The sequence below is a fragment of the Leuciscus leuciscus genome, assembly GCF_965113295.1.
Source record: "Leuciscus leuciscus genome assembly, chromosome: 23".
Lineage (NCBI taxonomy): Eukaryota > Metazoa > Chordata > Actinopteri > Cypriniformes > Leuciscidae > Leuciscus > Leuciscus leuciscus.
Genome location: NC_138747.1, coordinates 16,149,335 through 16,173,589, shown reverse-complemented (window position 1 = coordinate 16,173,589; position 24,255 = coordinate 16,149,335). Strand labels below are relative to the sequence as shown.

Sequence of the window (24,255 nt, the reverse complement as noted above, 5' to 3'; positions counted from 1 at the left end):
ATTGGGTGTAGGTCATCAGTAAATGAGTGTGCCATTTAAATGCCAGTGTTTCCCGAATGAAACACAAGAGCTGTTAGTTTTGAATGGTGTGTCTAATGTTTGTAAAAGCTTTGTTTTACAATTGCAAACTGAGTGTAAAGCTTATAATGTGCTTGTAGTTTTTCAGACTTGGTCTGAAGATTCTGTATATGAGTGAATGGTGAAACTGAGTGGACCTCAAGTACCACTTTGAGTGTTTAGGCAATTAAAAAAAAAACTGTAAGCTGTAACTTTTAGCTTTGAAAGAATTACACACCTTACATTTAGTATTAATATTTGTATCAAACACAAATAAAAAAAATCTTACCAACAAAATACATTTGAAAACACCCTTGCTACTCTGCTTTTCAAGTCCCCTGAGCAGTCCAAGCTCTCCCGTGTCACTTCCAAACAAGCCCAGTTTACTCCAAATCCAGTTCTGAGAAGCCAATCAATAGCCTGTTCAAATGAGGCTCATTGAGATGAGTGCGACCAAAAGAAAGCCGCTCAGTAGCCCATTGTCCCCAACAATAGAAGGAGAGAGGATATACACAGCGAAAATGAGCTTTAAAAGGAATTATGCAAAAGAACACGCACAAATCCTCTCAAGTATCATGAGTGAACGCCTTACATCGAGTGAAGACATGAAAGCAGGGGTTTGTACAGCGTGTGTGCGTGTGTGTGTTGATTTGATAGGAAGCCTATAGTCAAATGATGCTGTTCGTAAACCAACAAAATTAGCAGTTGCAAATGCAGTGACTACTGTACTGTGTGTGTGTGTGTGCGTGCGTGCGTGCGTGCGTGTGTGTGTGTGAAGCCCACATTATAATGTCTGATTGCAGTGGTTCAGAGAATTGGTGGGAGCATAATTAGCATTAATGTGCCCATTATTAGGTATAATGGCAACCTTATGAAAGGATGTTTTCATTACCGTCGAGAGCTCTCCATAATTTGTGTGCGTGAGAGTGGCGTGAGACTGAACAAACAATATGAGTGTATTATTTGAGTTAGCATCCAAAAACAAGTGTTGTTATGATAAATTTTGGTCATGGGGGTCTGCTTCTTGTGGAAAGCTCCCAGCATGCTTTAAATTCACATTAAACACACATCTTCCTTCTTATGTAAACATATGCTAATGGTAAATCTGTCTTAATTTCATGACACCGGTCATAAATAAGCTATACTTTGGTGGCTCACATTCCTTATTGAAGCATTAGAGGCACAAACCCCATGTTTAAAATTAAATTAAATTATCCTAGCATTAAAGGTAGTAGTTTTAAACACAAAATATGTGTTTCCCCCTTTAAAATTGATATTTTTGTTTGTTTTACATGTTACCCAAGTTATTATAAGAAAAATGATCAAACAAATAGTTTTCTTTAATTAAAGGGAAATACAAATTTAGTAGCAATGACAAACCAACATTTGGTCCTAGAATACACACTACTGTTCAGGCCTGCGTTTCCCGAAACCTTCTTAACGCTACGTCATTCTTAAATTACACCTTAAGCTGTATCTTATCGTTAATACGTGTTTCCCGAAACGTTCTTAGTTAAGTATACCTTCTGTAAGTCATATGTTTGGAAGGTTGGTCTGGACCACTCTTAGCTTTACCTTATCACTGTTCCAGGTCTACACGAATATAATTCTGAAGTTTTAATACACCCAGACAGTGTTCAATTAGGCGAATTCAAGTGTTTTCATGCAAAGAATAAAATTGTCATTACACTGATTGTTGTTAGATTTTTAATTAAATTATCCAAAGGTACATCAGCTGGCGAACCATTAAAGGCTTAATAGTCTTTTTAAAGGGAATGATTGTGGTGGGGAGTTTGCTCAAACTATGGCAGCGATACAACAGATAGTTGTTCTAAAAGACGGCACCGTCTGCGGAGTGCTTTCAAAGGCCAGTGAAAGCATACTGTCAGTTAAGCCCTATTCGGACGCTACTTGTTTCTCATGGGCTCGTACGGTACCCTATTTTAAACATTTACAGGGGTAAGTCGGTGATTTAATGCCGTCGGAATCCATAATGTCCGGGTTTTTTCTCACCCAACCCGTGTAAAAATCCATGGCAAAATTAATACCTACTGTTTTTTTGACAAACAGGTCGTGTGGTAATTTAATTGCCGTCTGAATCCACATCTCTGAGTTTACAAGAAGAGATTCAAAATTCACTGTTTAAATCCTTTTTGATCATTGCCGAGCACCGTACGTAAGATGTACACTTTTATTACTGAAATTCTGGAAAGTATTTACAAGAACAATATTTCATCGCAGCTCCACCTCAGCGAACAAAAATGGGAAAGAGAAGAAAGCACGTGAAAATTTGAAATGGTTATTATGGCAGTAATATATCATACAATTTTAAAATATGTAGGCTAGGCTATTATAGTTTGGATTATTTTTTATAATATCCCATGAGTCCTAATAAATGCAATTTCAACTATTTCTTAAGTGCTTCTTTTATAAAGAACACCGCTTTCGCATAATGCAGTGAAGCAGCCCCTGCACGAGAGAATAATTGATTCTCGATTCATCGATATCAACAAATTCAGCACCATCGTCACGGACAGCACCCGGTAACGTTGCACGTAAGAAGGTATATCTTAAGCAGCTTCCTAAGGTATGGTTCGGGGAACACAACTAGAATTGGTATACCTTTAGTTAAGTTATATCCAACGCATTTCGTAGATAATAATATTGAGTGAATGCTCTCCACACATAGTATACATTCATCAAATAGCTTTCCTGTAGCTTTCCTGTTGCTCAGTGGTAAGAGCATTGCTTTAACAACGCAAGGTTGTGGGTTCGATCCCAGGGGATTGCACATGCCTATGTATAAATGTATAGGATAATGCAATGTAAGTCGCTTTGGATAAAAGCGTCTGCCAAATGCGTAAATGTAAATACTTTCACTTCAAACTCACTAAATCCCAGCTTATTATTATCCCATTCAGAAACTTAGGTAGGAACCTGATAAAAATGTTAATATTAAAGAAAAACGCTAGATGGACTTAGAGGCTTTTGCATCTGAAGTCTTCAATATATATATATATATATATATATATATATATATATATATATATATATATATATATATATATATATATATATATATATATATGAAGAGGTCAGATGTAAAAGCCTCTAAGCACCATCTGAAATTTTTTCTAGAATGGTAATTTTTATCAAGCTCGTATATTTAAGTTCAGTAATTTCACTTAAATGGCAATGAAGATTACCTATTAATTGTCATTTAAGTGAAATTACTGAACTTAAATATACGAGCTTGATAAAAATGGTCATTCTAGAAGAAAATTTCAGATGGCACTTAGAGGCTTTTGCATCTGAACTCTTCATATATATTCAATATATATTTATATATTGATATATAGTTATATTTAAAATAAATCCTGTTCTTTTGAACTTTCTTAAAATTCTTAAAAAGATTAAGCAGCACAACTGTTTTCAAAATTAGTAATAATAATAAATCTTTCTTGAGGAACAAATAATAATTATGAATCCTCAAACTGACTATTTGTTTAAAAAAGAAAAAGACTTTGAAGACTCTGGTGAAAATTATTCAATATTTTACAGCACATGATAGAGCAGGTGTTTTGGACTGAGGGTTTGAAACTTCCACCAAGAAAAAGGCCAGCTGAGCTGCTAAAGCTTTGCAGGAGTTAAATGGCTTTAGGTTTGCAGTTGTGGACACCTTTGTCTGAACCTCTTTTCCTCACCAAATCTCTCACTCCACCATTTAGGCATTTAACTGGATGGAGTTTGGCCAAAGCCCACGTACTTGGAAGGATTTTTCTCGCTTTTAGTGCTGAAGTGGCAGGGACAACTGCAAGACACTGATGGTCCTTCTATTTCCAGTCATGAAAGCCCTATCTGAGGATATGAAGGCACTAATTTAAGCTTTGATTTCCTGTATAGCGCCTTGTTGGATTTAGATAGTGCCGTTGCTACAAATGTGAGAGACTATCCAGGATACAGAAATTGTTTTTGCTACCCCCATTTCTGAGGTATAAATGGGCTGTGATTGAAATACGTCTGACATCATGTGGTGGCTGAGGAAACTGCAGGAAAAGATGTCAGCCAGGAATGTTGGAGGGGGAAAAAAGAGAGAGAGGGACAGATTGAAAAGAATTGGCAAGAAGGAAAAGCAGAGAGCAAGATGGGATGAACATCTTGAGAAAGTGATACTGTCTTGTCAAAATGGCGCATATGTGACAATGAGAGATAACAGATAGAAACAATCAGTGGCATTTCAACTTCTATGTGTGCATATACATTTTAAATTTGACGAAATAGATTTTAATTTGTAAAGAGTTTCATCTCTTTATAGTCAACTATAAGCCTATACTGTAAGCCATTTGTAGATTGATTCAAACAAAATTATCAAAACATTGTTCTTAGTAAGTCAGCATCCCGACACAACAACACTGACTTAAGCAATAGTGTACATTTGGGGCAGGGCAATCTGTTTGTCCAACCAATGGCATGGGGGCCTGTTTGAAAACCATCATCATAGAGCGCTGCAGTAATGACATATTTTTGAAGGCCAACCCAAAAGTTAGCATCACCCTGCTTCCCTCAACAAAAACTCAATAAGATTTTTGGAAAGTTGCAGAAAATAAGCTTTGTGATCATCAAACGTTCATGATTCTTACATGTTTTTGTTATTGTGATAATCTTTATAAACGAACATAACTTTTATGAATTTTGAAGCCTAAAATAGGCCTACAATAGGCAAAAGTGAAAAGCTAAACGTAGGCTATAAATGAACAGTAGCATGACTTCAACATCACCACTATTAAGCTTATGGCAACTCTTTTAGACTTTATTATATATAAAAAAATGGGACTGCTAAACAAAACTGTATATGTGTACATGCATATGCATATGTGTGTGCATTCCAACTAGACAACGCACCTCACATTGTGGTTTATGCACCAGAGACTCAAAACTCCCTAGTATCAATCCAAATCCATTTATATCTGTCTATTAGATTACCCAGCACTCTGTCTCGGCAGCACAAAGCTTGAAATGACCTAATTTACAACACTATCAGCTTAGCTACAGATTTTGCCTTTGACACACATTAATGCAGTGTATTAATTCAGTATCAGTCTCTGCCGGCTAACAGCACATTTGTCTCCTTAAGGATATGCCAGAAGAGAAGCGCAGGAAACACACCTGACCCCAACGACCTATTTATTAAACAGCAGGCATTCCAGCTCACGAATCCGACACACGACTCGCTGTGCATCAAGAAAGTCACTGTGGGTTTTCATCATGTCTGCCACTGCATAAATGTAACTTCAGCCTTACATTGGCACAAGATATGGAATAATGTACATGCAGGTTGTAAATTACATATAATATATGTCATTCACATTTACATGTTTCTAATCTATTCCGTGCAAACACTGGTGAAACGAATCACCGTTTAAACCAATGTTTATACAAGGACACAGCAATAACAGATGGAATCAGTGCAGAACATTAAGAACAAAAGAACGTGAAAGTAATTATGTTAAAGGAGATTTTATAGGCTGAATTGATAAAAAGCTACAAAGTCAAATTAAATTGGCTGACCAAACTGGTTGAATAAGTTTAAGTTTGTTTGTCTATCTATCTATCTATCCATCTATTGTTCTATCTATTGTTCTCTATCATTCTATCGTTCTATCTAGCGTTCTCTCTGTCCTTCAATCATTCTATCTATTGTTCTCTCTATCATTCTATCGTTCTGTCTCTTTGCACAAGTTGGCATATTTACGTTTTAATAAATAAAATAAAAACATTAATTGAAACCAAACCAAATATAAAATTTAAGGAGTGCATAACAATGTATTCAGATTGTTTATTTGCCTGCCTGGTACTTAATGCACACATACAATGAGGGTTAATTATTAAAAAATTGGACTGTAGCCTAAGGTGTTTAGCACTGGAATAAGTTTAGATTTCTAACTGTAATCTGAATTTTAAAAACTTATTGTTTGTTTGTTTATTCATTTATTTATTTTCAGTTTATTTATTTTTGAATAAATTGGCCCATATATACTTTTTCATTAAAAAGACTACATTAATTATATATGTATGTATGTGTATATGTATATATCAGTTATCAGTATATCAATATCAGTTTACATTTCCAAACATTGCTTTAGCCATCAACTGTGATAATCCAGTGAGACTTTTGTATGCTCAAGGAGTCTGACAGCAGCCGGTGCTCCACACGGAGATCTGATCTCACCATCATCGAGTCTGTCTTTGATTCCATGAAGAAACAGAAAAAACTGAGACAGACCAAATCCAAAAGAACTGCAGCAACGTCTCCAGGACGCTTGAAGAAACCAACCTGCAAAGCTAAAATGCTGTGAGAAGTTTTAGACACTTGTGTAAAAATGCTTCAAAGTAAGGTTGCTTTCAAAAGGAATGTCATAAATAGATTTTATTTATTAATTAACTTCTATTAACTAAATCAAATCAATATTTGGTGTGACCACCCTTTGCATTTAAAACAGCGTACACTTGCGCATGGTTTTTCAGGTAGCTTTGCAGGTCGGTTTCTTCGAGCGTCTTGGAGACTTGCCGCAGATCTTCTGGATTTAGTCAGTTTTGTCTGTTTCTTCATGTAATCACAGATGGACTCGATGATGGTGAGATCAGATCTCCATGTGGAGCACTGTATATGGAGTACATGCCAACACTTGATTTTGATTGGTTAATCAAGAAACACTGTGGTCAATTATTTTTGCATAATGATGTGAACCGATGACCATCACTGGCAATCAACTTTCAACACAAATGTGCTAATTTTACGTATTTCATATCACTCTATTCCTTTCAAAAGGCATTATTCATTGAGCTTTCTGTTGACAAATGTCTAGATGAACGTAGTGTTGGACTTAGACAGGGCCTTGAAGTTCCTGGATGTGTGGCAGAGCGCTGATTCCCAAATCACAGATGGCAGAGGCTCAGAGGGGGCTCCCCTCAATCCCAAAGCAGAGCAGAAATCCCGGACACACAGAGACCCTTATGCAGAGTAAAGCAGATCTCCCCACAGAGTGCCAAAGGGAATCTCTCTCCACCTTCCCTTCGCTGTGCTAATGAGATTTTAATGGGCAGGTCGGCAGAGGCCTGCAGAGACTCAAGAGCTCACAGAGGAGTGACTAGATACGGTCCCAGCCAGAACAGAGACCCAAAGGACCAATACATCAGACGGCAGAGATATTTAATCCCTAATTTATTACATTCTCATTGAATGAGATTTAAAGTCCAAGTTCTGAGTACATCATTGATTGAACTCTGATCGTTGATTTGCCATAAGAAGGTATAGTTCATGTCTCATCCTCTAAAGGTTTCAGTGAAGTTTCTTTCAGCTCTACTAAGGCTCATCTGTAGCTTTTCACTGATGCTTTAATGATATGTGAATGGGTAAAGTGCCCTCTAATGGCCAAACAGAGAAACACAACACAAAACAAATATAAAAAAGCATAGGCAATCAAATCTTAAAGCTCCCCCTGTAATATAATGTCACAATTATTTATATCATTTCACCTATTCTCTCTCTCTCTCTCTCTCTCTCTCTCTCTCTCTCTCTCTCTCTCTCTCTCTCTCTCTCTCTCTCTCTCTAGTTAAACTGCAGCCAAATCATATAGTAAACCTTATAAAGCTGCTAACAAAAATAGCTAAATGTACCATTGTTCAAAAGTTTGTCAAGTCGTTTTTTTAAGGAAGTCTCTAATGCTCACCGTATACAGTTCAAACAGCAATCTTATGAAATATTATTACAATTTAAAATGACTGTTTTCTATTTCAGTATATTTTAAAATGTAATTTATTCCTGTGATTAAGCTACATTTTCAACATCATTACTCCAGTCTTCAGTGTCACATGATCTTTCAGAAATCATTCTAATATGCTGAGTTTGCTGCTCAATAAACATTTCTTCTTATTAAAAAGGTTCAAGTTGTGCAGCTTAATATTTTTGTGGAAATCATGATGCATTTTTTCTTTTTTTCACACAAGGGAACTGTAGCATTGAATTGAAGTCATATAATGTGACGTAAAGCAGTTTATCATGCGACACCACTACTTGTTGGAAAAATTGCTTCTTTCTGGAAAAGCTACACAATTTCTAAGCTACTGACACTCTACTGAAAAATGTAGTTATAGTTGTGTCACTACTTCTAGTTAGCTACTCCCCAACTGTGCGCTGAGTATTAGATATTTATGAAGCTTCAGAAGCAGAGAATATGTTCTTATGTGAACTCTCTCTCAAGGGCTGTGTGGTCCTGAGGGAGAAGGTGAGACTGATAGCCAGAGGGATCTAGAGATCGAGCAGTGTTGATAGGGGAAAATGACCCTCACCGCTCTCTCCTTCACTGCAAAAAAACACAGGTCAATCCTACTGACTCGCTCTTATATAGCACAAAGCCAACACGACCTCTGATGTGAGCTCACACACGGCCACTCCAACTCTCTTTGTCATTCTGCGTATACCAATGGTTTTAAAAGAAAATGAAAAAGAAACTGCATTTTGTTCCACATACAAAACAAAATATCTTACAAAAAAATCTACTTCAAATAAATGATGTTCTTTTGAACTTTCAATTAATTAAAAAAAAACCTGAAAAAGTGTATCACGATATTCACAAAAATATCAAGAAATGTTTATTGAGCAGCAAAATCAGCATATTAGAATGATTTCTGAAGGATCATGAGACACTGAAGACTTGAGTAATGATGCTGAAAATTAATAAATTAAAATACAATAAATTACATTTTAAAATATATTGAAATAGAAAACATTAATAATATTTTACAGTATTACTGGTATCTATCATTCAATAAATATAAATATCATTATAAATATAGATATTTTTGTCTTGTTAATTGGCTAAATAATGAAATTATCCATTCACATTATTTAATCAAAGTATAAAATGTACACAATTAATCAACATCCCTTACCAACAATGAATATGTGAATATATCCCTATGTTTGAGTATTTTATCCTTTTTTTTTTTATAGTTTTTGGTTGTGTTTCTCTCAATTACATCAGACTCTTTGTTCCTCCATAATACAGTCCTGTAGCCTTCTGTGGAAAATACAAAATGTGCATAGGACCCATTTTATAGTTCATTACATGAACTATAGTTAAAGAGAGCCATGAAAGTCATAACATGGAATACCTCCCCTGGTGCAGCCCTCCCTACTTTCTATTGGGGTCTTTTGTCTCGGGTGTCAAAGAAGACAAAGAAGAAAAATGGCTGCCAGCATTCGCCCTCTTGCCTTCATAACTAAGAGCGTACAGCATGACCGAAGGGACACATTTAAACCTCCTTCATCACCCATACTACACTCTCTTGTCCTAAACCTTTAGCTAATAGAGAAGAGATGGAGCGGAGGACAATGTAGTCACATTTGTCACACGGCTATGATATCAAAATATACCTATTATTTAGCTAAATCAGGTCACAGGAGACATTAATATCAGATATAAATGTAACGTGTCTGTGACATGCGTATGAAAGGATCAACTGAGATGGATGATAATACCAAGGTAAATTGGGACATTGTATTATGTCTTTGGCCACATACTGTACACACTGTAAAGATTCAGGAGTGACAACTATTTTTAAATAAAGGAGTTCAAAGTCAAAGACAGTAGGCCTGCCTTCTAACACAACATACACAATGTTACATCTTCAACAGTGTAATTAGATTACTATACTAACTACTCTCTCTAAAAAGTATTGGATTACTTATTACTAATTACTTTCTAAATCCATTTCAACCTGAACCATACAAGGATAGACATGAAACTGCACTTTTGATTCTTTAAAATAAACAATATACAATTGAATAATTATTCTTGAACAGACCAAAGTGTGTAAAGAGATAAAGTTACAATAAAAGCAAACATTTTAACATTAAATGTTGATGTTAAATCCATTTGTTTTATAGAATTGTTCTATAGTCTATATATTACAGCATTTAATGCAATTAAATCAGAAGTTAACTGAGCAGTGAATGATTTTCTTTTTCATTTGTTGTTTGATTGACATTAATGTTAAAAAACAGCAGCATGTAGGCCTATTAGGGTGCTGTCACTTTAAAACCTCATGCATGGATCCAAAATAATAATTTCGCCCAACTGTTTACTTACTCTTTACATAACTGACTTTGTTTACATGAATACTCACCAAGACAGACATTTTGACACATAAGTGTGTGTAATAGACCGCTCAAGCGCAATAAGCCACAAAAGTAAACTAAATTCAGCACTCGTACGCTTCAGATCTGCACCACAGAAAGCCCTCTGCCAGTACTGGTTTATTGTGCTTTTTATAACCCACCAATAACTCAAGCACGTCTCGCAATTTCTTCTCATTCATCCATGTTTCTTTGCTTCTCTAACGTGTTTCAGCAGTCCTGCGTTGCACGGATATATTTACATACATATAAACTAGAAAACCTCTATTGATTGACATCTTCATTTCGCCCAGCCCAACTCTGCACCCCCCGGGGGAGGCTCACCCCTGGATTATAGCATACGGAAGAAATTTTCATTTTATTTAAAACTCGACACTGCAAATGACAATATATATGTTTTTCACTTTTTCAAAAAGGATGAACTGTGAATAACCTAGAAGCATGACAGTGTGACAAATAATGATACATTCATTCATAATTCCGTTTACATGGAAAAACACAGCGAGTCATCCTTTGTCAATTATAACTGGTAACTCCATCCATGTACTTACTCATTTTAATATGCACAACTGTTACCCAGTTGGCATTTACTTCCAAGTCTTGAATGTGGAACGCCCATCAAAAAGGAGTGTTTGGAAGAGAGGGTCAAAAACAGGATAGAAAATAGCTTATTACTTCTAAATTAGGATGTTTTTTGATGTAAAAATTTTGATAACATTATAAGTGGACCTCAGAGAACATTATAGTTCATGACCCCTTTAAATTTATTGTAAAACAACCTCATAGATAAAGTATGAACATCCACACATGAAGAGCGCTTACCCTCCACACAAGACGGCTGTGCCCGCGTTGTGCCGGCCACCTGACCTGGGAAACAGGAGCACTTGACAGTCTGTGAACGTTCCTCAATCTTGTTCTTATTACAGCACCGGTGGATGGCCACCACCTCACAGGTTCCCTGCTTCACCTGGTACGAAGCTGCAGAAAAGATAACCCTAACTGTTAATATTAATAACCCACCCAATATAAGAAACAGCATCTATAACCCCAGATCCAGAAAAGTTGGGACATTTTGTAAAATGCAATAAAATCAAGACTCTGTGATTTGTTCATTCTCTTTCACCTTTATTTAACTGGCAAAAGCACAAAGAAAATATTTGCAAAGTTTTCCCTGACGAACATAAATGTATTTTGTAAATACAAACAAATTTAGATTTTGATGGCTGTAACACACTCCAAAAAAAGTTGGAAGAAGGCAAAGTAAAAGTGAAAAGCTTATTGAATATCCAAGTTAAACTCCTGAAATTGTCCACATTAAGTAGGTGAACTGGTAGTAGGTGAGGGGATCGTGATTGAGTGAAGGAGCATCTCAGTCTTTGCAAGCAAAGGTCATGGCTCATTCTAAATACAAGATGGCAAAGAATGTAGGTCTTTCATCTTCTACCATACATAACATTGTGAAAAGATTCAGGAAATCCAGTGAAATCTCAGTCTGCATAGGGCAAGGCAGGAGACCTCTATTGAATGAGCGTGACCTTTGAGCCCTCAGATGGCACTGCATGAGAAACCATCATGCAACTCTGTTAAATATAGCCACATGTGCTCAGGAGTACTTTGGAAAACTATTGTCACTTATCATCTGCGGCTGCATCAAGAAATGCCACTCAAGAACTCTGTTACTCAAGTAGAAATCTATACATCAGTTCTATGCAGAGATGGCGGTAAGATCTCTGGGCCCGAGCTCATCTCAGTCCACATTTCAGCTTGTTTTTGGGAAAAAAGACATTGAGTTCTCAGTCCCAAAGACGAAAGGGACCATCCAGACTTTCATCAGCGACAGGTGCAAAAGCAAACATCTGTCATGAAATGGAGGTGCATCAGTGGGGTGACTTGTATGGGTGTGTGACTGACGTGGAGGCGTATATATAGGGATTGTAAAGAGATATTTAATGGCATCAAGATGACATCTTTCCTGGGAATCAAGACAATGTCAGGCCTCATTCTGCACATACTAAAACAGAGTGGTTTCTAGACACTCTATATCGTAGAAGGGATGTGCTTGACTGCCTGTCTGTAGTCTAGATCTGTCTCTTATTGAAAATGTATGACCCATCATGAAAAGGAGAATCAGACAACACGACCAAACACTGTTGAGCAGCTGTCTTGTATCAGGCGAGATTGGGCAAAAATTCCACTTCACATCAACAGTTTGTATCCTCAATTCCCAAACTATTAAAAAGTGTCATTAGAAGGAAAGGTGATGTGACACATTGATAAACATGCCTCTGTCCCAACTTTTTTGGAGTGAGATGCAGCCTTCAAGATCAAAATGTGTTTATATATACAAAATACACTTAAGTTGGTCAGTGAAAACTTTTGTCAGTTAAACAAAGGTTAAAGAGAATGAACAAATCACAGATTCTTGATTTTATTGCATTAGATCAAATTTCTCAACTTTTCTGGATTTGGGGTTGTACAGTATATTTGATGAGAGTGGCAGCATCTAAAAAGCATCTGGAGGACTGCCAGGTCCCTGTTTTTTTCTCTTTCTCTCTCCCATTTCCCTTAGCAGTACACACATAGTGAACACAGAGCTCTATTCTTCTGTTCTGAGAGAAAAAAATTAATCATTTAAGCACTGGATTTTTATTTTACAGCCAGTCTAACATGAGTGCTCAATTACAGCCAAGATTTGACTTAAGAAGGGCTCCTCTATGCAGTGAGGTGTGTGAGTATCAACTAATGTTTTGTTGTTGCTGCAATGTGGTAATAATGTGAATTGCCAAAATGCATTATGACATGGTTAGAGCTGTTATATAACAGATGGCTGTGGAAAATAACATATCCAAATGATTTAAATCACAGTGTGGATTAAGATTTCAAACACCATTAGCATTCCTTAAATACAAAAGTGACTAGTCACTCTGGGTTTACTGATATATGTATATGTGGCATAACCATCTGTCCTGCTGTCACGAGAGAGAGCAAACACGTGACATGTATTTTTCAATGATGGTGAACATTTATGATTTACTTGCTTCTCCTAGCAAACATTCATTACAGAACAGAAAAAGGGGCCACAACCAAACACTTTTTTATAGACTTCCGCATATTTACATAGAACAAAAATGGAAAAGCAATGCAGTGGAACACAAAAATGCATTCTGTATACGGCCCCTATAAGGTCGATCTGAAATATATCTGATATTTAATAAAAGGAGAATGAAATGTCCAACAAGGCCTGGAAATACATTAAAAACACACCATGTCTTCAATACACAACAGTAAGAAATGCAAAAAGGTCATAAAATAAATTGCTACTTAAGTTTAGAAGTTCCTTTTGCGATGTGATATCAAGTGATTAAGGCTGATGTGGATGTGTTGGGTAATATCATATTTCTTTAACTTTTTCCACTAGCAACACATTATTTTGATAGTCCACTTTAGACATTCTACTAACTATAAGTAACTTTGCAACTAAATGTCAACTAGCAGTCATTAGATTATTAGTAGACTTGGTAACTTTTTTTGGTAACTTTATTTTACAGTGTTACAGTTACAGTTACATGCACTTGCCATAGTAATAACAGTAAATTATGCATAATTACATGCAACCAACCCTCAACTAAACTCTAGTCCTACCTTAACTCTATAGTAAGTACACGTTGTTAATTAATATTACTTATTACTTAAATGTAGTGCTGTCAGTTAAATGCGTTATTAATGGAGTAAACGCAAACCCATTTTAATGGCGTAAAAAAATGTATCACGAGATTAACATTCTTTTTGGCCTAGCAAACTTTGTAGTTTTTTTCACATGCTGTTGTAAATAGTAACGTTAGAAAAACTACAACACCACACCGGATCTAGCTAGACCGGAAACAAAACAACAGGCACACCGCACACACTTGTTTGGGCTTGCGAGCCGGCCAAAGAGTAGAAGGCTAACGTTACGTTTTGAGTGGATGGCGAGCGCGAGACGCCGAAATGGATGCCAATAAGATTCTGAATGGAAAGTTTACTTTTAAACAGTTGCCAAATGGTTCCCTTGTCAAGACCAAAGTGATCTGTGTGTTTTGTCGTTGTGAACTGAGCTATCATCGCAGCACGTCCAGTCTGAAATACCACTTGACGGCCAAGAACACAGCTGATGCGATTATTTGCTCCAAGTGTGAATGACTGCTCCAAGTGAGAATGTTAGTGTGAAATGGAACACTACAGTATATGCCAATGTTGTTTTCAATAAAAAAAAAAACATTTGCCCAAAGCAAGCCGATCCACTTTTCCATGTTGATAAGAGCATTAAAATAAGGGGAAAAAAGAAAAAAAAGAAAAAAAAAATCAAGGGACATTTAGAATAGATAAAAATGTGCGATTAATTACGATTAATTGCGAGTTAACTATGACATTAATCGCGATTAAATATTTTAATCGTTTGACAGCACTACTTAAATGTATAATTACACTGTAACAATGACACCTTAAAATAAAGTGTAACCCCTTTTTTTAAAGGTGACGTATTACTTGTAACTACATGCATTTACTATAGGAATAACAGTATTACTATACACTTTATTTTGATGGTCCCCCAACATTCTACTGACTATTAGTAACTAGTTGACATGTAGCTGCAAATTAATGAGAGTTGACAAGTAACAAAGTTACTTATAGTTAGTATAATGTCTAAAGTGGACTATTGACATAAAGTGTTACCTTTTCAGTTAGTGACAAAGCTTTTCAGCGCTAGTGCATTAATTTCATCTAAATAAGTGTCTGTAATTCTGCATTTAAAACATTACAGTGTTGTTTTTGTAAACTATTAAAAATTGCTTTCAGTAATTGAAAAATGCTGGAAAAAAAAAGTTTACTCTAAAAAATTTAACAAAACGAAAATTTGAGATGTTGCCTTGGCTTACATTGAATGAAATTTAAGTTTAACTAGAATGAAGTATGTAACGTTTTTGGTATTTTGCAGCATTCACGCCATGACGTGATTACCGTAATTTCGAGATGACAACCAAGACGTTCTACTTGAAGTTGAATTATACATTTCTATCAACGGCCAAAAGAATATGCAGCAGTCAAATGGTACAAGTAGGAGCTCTCAGAAAATTCCCAGTTTACAAGCTGTACAAGTTGGAATCTTGTAATTACAGTAATTACGACATGGTGTGAACGCACTTTTTATCATTCTCCTGTAGCCACAAAGAATTATGGGAAGTGTAGTTTGGTAGCAGAAGCCTATTTGATTGCCATACTTGATCAAACTCTTCACTGATCATAAAATAATTTAGTAAAAATGCATAACAAATCATTATGATCAGCACCAGTTAGCTGAGTGATTCTGCTATTGATTTGTAAATGTTATACTTTTTCTTAGTAGAAATTCTTAGTAGAAATTTCTTAGTTTTCTTAGTCATTTTTTGTTTACTAAGTGAAATGCAATGCAATAAAGAATCCTAACTAATATGAAAGCCTGTATTTTTTTAATGTACACTTCAATTTTATGATCTAATGCTGCATTTACAGAATTACCATAATTTCGAGATGACAAAACATGACTTTCTACTTGGAGCTGCTCACATCCTCGGACTGGGAATTGTGCGTTCCTATGGCACATCTTGTAATTATGACATGGCGTAAACGCACCTTAATTCAGATATGACAGGTCTGCACACACACACACATACAGTATACACAGAGGTTTCCATTACATCAGGCCGTGAACTCCCTCTCCCGCTATGATGTGTAGTTTGTTTGACAGCTTCCTCCTGGGAAAAGTGGTGCTCCTCAGCTTAGAGAGGCCTCATTCTTTCTATACTCTACCTTCTCTTTTCATATCCTCCTGAACTCACCTCTCTGCCTTCTCCTCTTGAGGCTTCACATGCAGCCACATTACCCCCCTCACCCTGTCCTCTCTGTCCAACATGGACCCTGCCGACTGGGCTTTAATTAGAGGAAGCGTGTGGAGTCCAGGGGGCGAGTGCTTACAGGCTGGATGCCCGTGCACGTGCCTCTCCAGGGTCTCTGTCAGCCCCGACATCGCAGGATAAACAACAGATAAGGGCAGATCTCTAACTGTGACTATGACTGACACCACAGGGCCTCACGTCGGATCCTGCATGGGTATTGGAGAGATAATGAATGATGGATGGTGTGTCTCTGTATTCTGGAGATGAGGGGGTGGGCGGACTTTTTGGAACCTGGCACATGTATGAATTTTATCTGAAAAAGGTGATATATGATTTTGTATCTGAAGCATTTGTACTTTCAAGCTAAAACTAAAACTTGAAAAATCATTTTGGTAACTGAAATAAAGCTGAAAAAAAAATGTATGCAGATATTAGATGAAAAATTTTGTATTAACATTATTAAAACTATTAATTACAGTTAAACAAAACTTAAACTTATAAAAATGACAAAAGCACATAACTAAATTACTAAAACTAATAGGAAAAATTTAAATATTAAGAAATATTTTACAATATTAATACATTATATAATACTAAAATAACAAAGCATTAAAAAGCCTGCTGAAATTAGACTTTTTAATTTGCTAAACTATAAAAATTGAGGATATTCAATGGTTCTTTAAAGCGAGTTTGGTTTTGTTTTGGGTTTATTTTTAGATTACAAGTTTTTCAATACTGTTATTCAGATCAGCGGGTTCTTGGTTCTTTAAAGCAGTGATTCTCAAATGGTTCAAGACCCAGATTTTACATTGGACATTGACCCACACAAAATCACTGTGATCAAAGTGTCCTCTAGGGTGTCGTGGAGGGGTGAGGTGTCTAAGACCCAACATCTAGCTACGGGGGTACCTCAGGGCTCAGTGCTTGGACCACTTCTCTTCTCCATCTACATGACATCACTAGGATCTGTGATTCAGAAACATGGCTTTTCCTATCACTGCTACGCTGATGACGATCTGACGGTAGCTGCTCACATCTCAGCCTGCCTGACAGACATTTCTGGCTGGATGAAGGACCACCACCTTGAACTAAACCTTGCGGAGACAGAGCTGCTTGTGGTCCCGGCCAACCCAACACTTCACCTCAACTTCTCCATTCAGCTAGGTTCATCATCCATAACTCCATCAAGGTCAGCCAGGAACCTTGGAGTTGTGATTGATGATCAGTTGAACTTTACAAAACACATTGCCCGGTCCTGCAGATTTGCCTTATACAACTTCAGGAGGATCAGGCTCTTCCTATCAGAGCATGCTACACAACTCCTTGTCCAAGCACTTGTTCTATCCAGACTGGACTATTGTAATGCTCTCCTGGCAGTTCTTCCAGCTTGCACTATTAAACCTCTGCAACTGATCCAAAATTCTGCAGCTAGAGTGGTCTTCAACGAGCCGAAAAGAGCACACGTCACTCCTCTCCTCACTAAATTGCAATGGTTGCCAGTTGCCGCTCGCATCAAATTCAAGTCACTGACGTTTGCCTACAGAACAACCACTGGCTCTCCTCCCTCCCACCTAAACTCATTACTTCAGACTTACGTGCCATCCAGAAACTTGCGCTCTGCAAGTGAACGCCGTCTTGTGGTGCCATCTCAAAGAGGCACAAAATCTCTTTCTCTGACCTTTACCTTGACTGTTCCCTGCTGGTGGAATGACCTGCCCAACTCAACCAGAGCGGCTGAGTCCGTGTCCATTTTCAAGAAACGGCTGAAGATGCATCTTTTTTGACAACACTTGATCCATTAATACTAACACTTTCTCTTCTATTCTTTATCTATTATCTTTATCATTTTTTTTTTTTTTTTTTTTAACCTGGTACTGTAACCTGTTAGATTAAACTGGAAGGGTCATAGCACTTGCATATTGTTGTCCTATTGTTAGTTTAACTGTTTCTATTGTTCTCATTTGTAAGTCGCTTTGGATAAAAGCGTCAGCTAAATGAATAAATGTAAATGTAAATGAACATCAGCTAAAGGTAGCCTGGGTCATATTTTTTTTTTTTTGTTTTTTTTTTTTTTACTTTTTACTTGTAATTTTGTTCTTGGTTTTCAAGAAATGAGAACCTGTCCACTTCTGTTAAATGAATTTGCACCAGAATGCCAGAGTTTGACTGGATACAACATTGACTGGATCAACAGCAAAAATATATAGGAAGATTATCCCTTGTTAAAATCAATTTATCTGAATTATTGTATTTCAAACAGTAGCATTTGGAGTGAAGTCATGGGTTCAACTCCCTGGGACTGCAAGAACTGATAGTTTTTCATTATTAATACCTTTATTCAGCAAGGATGCATAATATTTGTCAAAAGTGACAGTAAAGATATTTCTATTGTAACAAAAAATCTATTTCAAATAAATCAGCATATTACGGAGCCCCTAGGGGGACATGGTGATGGAAAAAAATATGAGATGGAAGGAAAAAACATATTTCAGTGCTTTGCATTCGCTTGCAAAGAACACAAACATTTTGCAAGCTAAAGCAAGGTTTCTCAGTAGAACACAAAACATTTGCGAGAACGCAAAAGCATTGACATATAATTTTACCTCCCATCACATTTTCTTTTTACTTCATCATGTTCCTTTAGTGGCTCCATATCATATTAGAATGATTTCTGAAGGATCATGTGACACTGACTGACAGAAGACTGGATTAATGGCTACTAAAAATTCAGCTTTACCATTAAAAGAATACATTCAATTTTTAAAATACATTAAAATAGACAGCATTTATTTTAAATTGTAATAATATTTCATAATATTGCTGTTTTTACAGGATTTTTGATCAAATAAATGTAGCCTTAGTGAGCATAAAAGACTTTCCTTTCCAACACCAACATTTTAAAAGTGTATATTCAAAAAAGCATTAGTCACCAATTGAGATCTACTGCTATAAAGCACCTATATAGATAATATTCTGAAAACCAGAGTTAATTAGTAAATTAGTATAAGAGCTCATATCAAGTCCGTCACTAAAACCCCTTTAATTGGAACTTATATTTAAGAGTGGTTAAATGTAATTTCAAGTGTATTCAGTGAATATCTGAATAAGAAATATAAAACAGTTGTGCTTACATTACACACACACACGCATATATATATATATATATATATATATATATATATATATATATATATAAAGATAAAGATAACTTACTTGTAAGCACAGTATGTGTGTATGTGGGTTATGTGTGCCTTGTTAGTGTGCAGAGAAGCAAGTTGGAGGCTCAGCACTCATGGGAAGACATCCCATCATCACCAAACCCCAAGAACAAAGGCCATACTGCCTCCTACTGGCATAATAGGCTCACAGGAAAGACATGAGCAATCCCTTCCTTCATAAGTAGCACTGGCAAACAACAACCCTTTATCTACCATTAACAGTCATTTACAGTAAAATTGATGAGCAATTCCCTGGATTTAACAAAAATACTGTCCGGAAAAATCATGCAGACAACCAGAGGATGAAGGTCTCACACTATCACTCATGTCTTACACCTTTCTCACACACAGGCAGGCGTCACATCTTGGACACTCAGGCGACATCATCTGACACATCTCCAGCCCTGGAGACTACAGCAACAAACAAGCCACAAAATGAGATCTCAGACAGTAGAAAAGATTGCTTGTAAACGTTGCATTATAAGCTAATAACGACCAAACAGGCGTGCAAAATGTGTGCTGTGTGAACAGCTTAAATGCATCTGAATAAACCTTTTTCTGTATGTGGATCTTTTTACACACTTGGCAGCAGAAGTCATTAGTAAAATTCTCCGCCGCACCATTAAGCACAGGGAGCAGACTCCGCGGATAATCGTGAGATTTTTTCCGCGGCTTCTCCTCCAGGACCGCAACACTGGAATTAACCGCTCAGCGTTCCACCATAGCCATCTTGTTCTGGATTTTAAAGCGCTGTTATGATGGTCTCAGAGTAATAAATCTCAGATCAGCCTGAAATCAAATAAGATTTCAAGCATGGCTAACTGTCTCTATCCCTGTGGCGGACGCATCTGGGTGTCGAGCTAAACGCCATTACCTTGAGCTGATGGGGCAGCCAGGCGATTGATATATTCTGACAGCGCGAGGCGAGTGAGCCGTTGTGCGATTTATCAAGAAGCATGTCTTTCTGCTGTCAATAGCTGACTGGCGTGTCAGTACCAAAAGGGCAGACATTTTGTGACTCTGAGGGAACTCGGTTGATTGCGACGACAATGAGTGCACTGAGGGTAGGCCTGTCAATGTAACGTGTTCATTTGGTGAGATGAATTATATTTAAAACAATATGCGCTAAAAATAAAGCAATTAATCCTGCCCTCTGACCCAGAAGTAAAATCTTTTACAGGATTTTTTACAGAGAGCAACAGTATGAGTATTTTTTTTTTTCAATAAAAATAAAATAAAAATTGGAAGCCACAAAAATGTCTATACAATGCTTTTTGTCTGTCACAATTATTGTAATTATTATAATTTTATGTATTTAATTAATTATTTACATTAATAATAGTCACAACACTAATCAAGTGACATAAAGACTGTGTGTGTGTGTGTGTGTGTGTGTGTGTAGAATGATATATAAATATATATATATATATATATATATAGAGAGAGAGAGAGAGAGAGAGAGAGAGAGAATAGAATATATATTATTCCTATTCATATACTGTATATATATATATATATATATATATATATATATATATATATATATATTTATATATTATGTGTCATATATAATATGACACTGTATATAAATAAGAATATATATATATATATATATATATATATATATATATATATATATATATATTCTATACTTGATCCTTCCGAAATAATTCTAATATGCTGATTTGCAGCTCAAGTAACATTTCTTATTATTGTGAATGTTGAAAACTGTTGTGATGCTTAACATTTTTGTGAAAATTGTCATAACTTTTCCCCCAGGATTCTTTGATGAAAATGAAGTTTATATAATCTTTTGCAACATCATAAATGTCTTTACTTGTCACTTTTGATCAATTTAATGCATCCTTGCAGAATTAAATTGATTAAAAAAATAAATAATTTTAAACAGAACCAAAAAATATCAACAATATTGGATAGGGTTCAGACAAGCTAAAATTGATCATGCAATAATATAATAATACTAATACTGATAATTTGAAATGAGTTAGAACAAAGTTTCAAGATCATAACAGCATTCTTGTTCAATAAGCGCTCTGCAGAAATGTTTTCTTCCTAGTTGCTGTATTGCACCTTGTTTTCAGTCTGTCCATCCATAGTTTTTTCTTAATTTAAAATAAGATATTCTGCATGCGAGTTTCACAAAATAACACCTCAGGTTCAGCGTTCAAGAAAGAACAAGCAGTAATAGTCGAATGTCTATGTCCATGACAGAAGAAAATGTGCCGCGTGACAAAATGAAACTAACAAGCTTTCTAACAAGAACACCCATAACGTACTACCTGAGGCCAGCTGACATGTTCCACACACACCTCCTTTACTCAGGCCAGGTAATAAATAGCTCCGGGTTAGCTGTTGTTTTTAATTGGCTGTGTCAAATGTCATCACAAGCTTGAACAATGTTGCATGGACGTTTTAACTTGTGTGTTTAATCTTCATGTCATGAGTGTAAGACAAACCAAAGGACAGCTCACATAACACAAATGAGGTCTCAGAGTGGGTGGCCTTTGGCTCCAGGCGACTCACTTTGACACACTGTACTATATGGAGGCTGAATCAATGTGTCGAAAATGGCCACAAATGGCTCGTGTAGGCATGCAGGTGTGTTGGCGAATGTGTGTGTACTCATTAAATGCAACGCGCATTGGGACTTTGTTGGCCTTCGGTGTTGGCTATATAAGGGCCTATTACAGCAGACAGGAACAAAGACAGCCGCTTGCACGCTATTGTCTCTATTTACCTGCAAGCATGGGCAAGCATGACAGGACACACAAGACAAGAAAAAGTGGTTGTTAGTTATAGTGTCTGGTTTCAGTGTCAACCATCAGTCAACGGCCCTTGCCTCGTTTGGGTGAGATTCAGACCATCCATTCCCATTAGTGTCCATGTTTCCGTGGGAGAACTTTACAAATGACCCATTACTGCTTCTCATTCAGACACATGAGGGGTTATTCCTGTGAATGCATTTATAGAGCTTCAGAGCCATCATGTGGCCACAAGTGGCACTGCAATGAAGAACTTGCTTTTCAAGGTAAAAATGTGGCAGAGGCTATTCTTTTTAAATCCCAAAGTTATTAAGATACTATTTACACACACACACACACACACACACACACACACACACACACACACATATATATATATATGTATATATACATATATATCTTTATTTATTTATTTATTTAAAGTGTAGTATAATATGTAATATAGTAATGTACATATGTGACCCTGGACCACAAAACCAGTCACATGGGGCAATTTTTTTAAATTGAGATATATGTATCATCTGATCTGAAAGCTGGATAAATAAGCTTTCCATTGATGTATGGTTTGTTAGGATATGACAATATTTGGCCGTGATACAACTATTTGAAAATCTGGAATCTGAAGGTGCAAAAAAACCATTGAGAAAATCGTCTTTAAAGTTGTCCATTTATGTCCGCGATTGTGCTGTATTCATTCACAAAAACAAAGGTTTTATATATTTACGGTAGGAAATGTACAAAATATCTTCATGGAACATGATCTTTACTTAATATCCTAATGATTTTTGGCATAAAAGAAAAATCCATAATTTTGACTCATACAATGTATTGTTGGCTATTGCCACAAATATACCAGTACTTCTTATGACTGGTTTTATGATCCAGGGTCACATATAGCATAATATGTTTGTATAAATATATTTTTTTAATATAATCAAATACATAAGAATGTATAAAAAATTCAAACTTCATATCTTTCAGCAGTCACATGATGCTGATTTGGTGCAAAAAAAAACCATTTCTTATTATTATTATCACAGTTGAAAACCGATTAATATTTTTGTGTAAACCATGATACTTTTTTTCAGGATTCAGGATAAATAGAAGATTCAAAAGAACAGCATTTATTTTATACATAAATGTTTTGTAAATTTTTTACTGTCACTTTTGGTCAATTTAATGCATCCTTGCTGAATAAAAGCTTTTTCTTTGAAAAAACATAGTGATGATATAAAAAATATATATATAATACATTAAAATATTATCTATAATATTATGCAATATTTAAATATACAACATATAGTGTACTTAGAGCTTTTTTTTTTTATTATTATTAATAGAGTTTTTATTGGCTATGGTCACCTGTGCAAAAACTCCAGGCCACTTCTATAACATTCAAATCACAAATATGTTTTATTAAAAAAATAAAAATAATAGCTACACCATGTGACCAGTCAGAGCAAAAAGTCACTCTGAAACTTTCTGAAAAAGGAGCAATGAATCACAAAAAGTGTTGACGATACAATTTTGTGCATTTTTGCCAACATTTCTCCCTTTTCTTTTGTTTTCCTCAAAATATTCAATTTCAATATTAATCAACAAACAATTTTTCCTCAATTAGCAAAAGTCTCTCTTCAAATTAAGGATAGGGCTGAAACCAGCGATGACATCCACCTATGAAATGTGAAAACTTTGGTGACCTTCACAACACACTTCTGCTGTAATTAGCGCAGTGCTGATTAAAAACACCTCCGTTAGAAAAGTAACCTCTTCTCCCCATCAAAATGAGAAGTAACATCATCAGTCAGAGCGGCTCGAGATGCTGGTGGCATTTCTGTCTCAGCCGAAAGGTCACCTTGCATTACAGTAGCAACAACTAAACAAAGAGAAGCCGTAATTAAAGAAAGTGTGATAATTATCGGGAGCAACGCTGACATTGGGGAAGGACTTTGCATAATATGAATGATTCAGCAAAGAGCCTGGAGTCTGACCTTTTGGCATGCTAAAATATTTATGTACTGCTGGTCACTTCTTCACCATGAGGGAAGCTTTCATGAATTATGCAAATCAGAATTAGTTAGCTCGTG

General features: G+C 36.1%; 1 protein-coding gene across 1 annotated transcript in view; it reads right to left on the bottom strand.

Moving 5' to 3' along the window:
* Positions 1 to 24,255, bottom strand: part of tafa4b (TAFA chemokine like family member 4b) — a 52,686-nt gene that overhangs the window by 9,550 nt on the left and 18,881 nt on the right. The window contains exon 4 of the mRNA XM_082156315.1: positions 11,078 to 11,233. Coding sequence (XP_082012441.1) covers positions 11,078 to 11,233 — 156 coding nt within the window. The remainder of the gene's footprint in view (positions 1 to 11,077; positions 11,234 to 24,255) is intronic.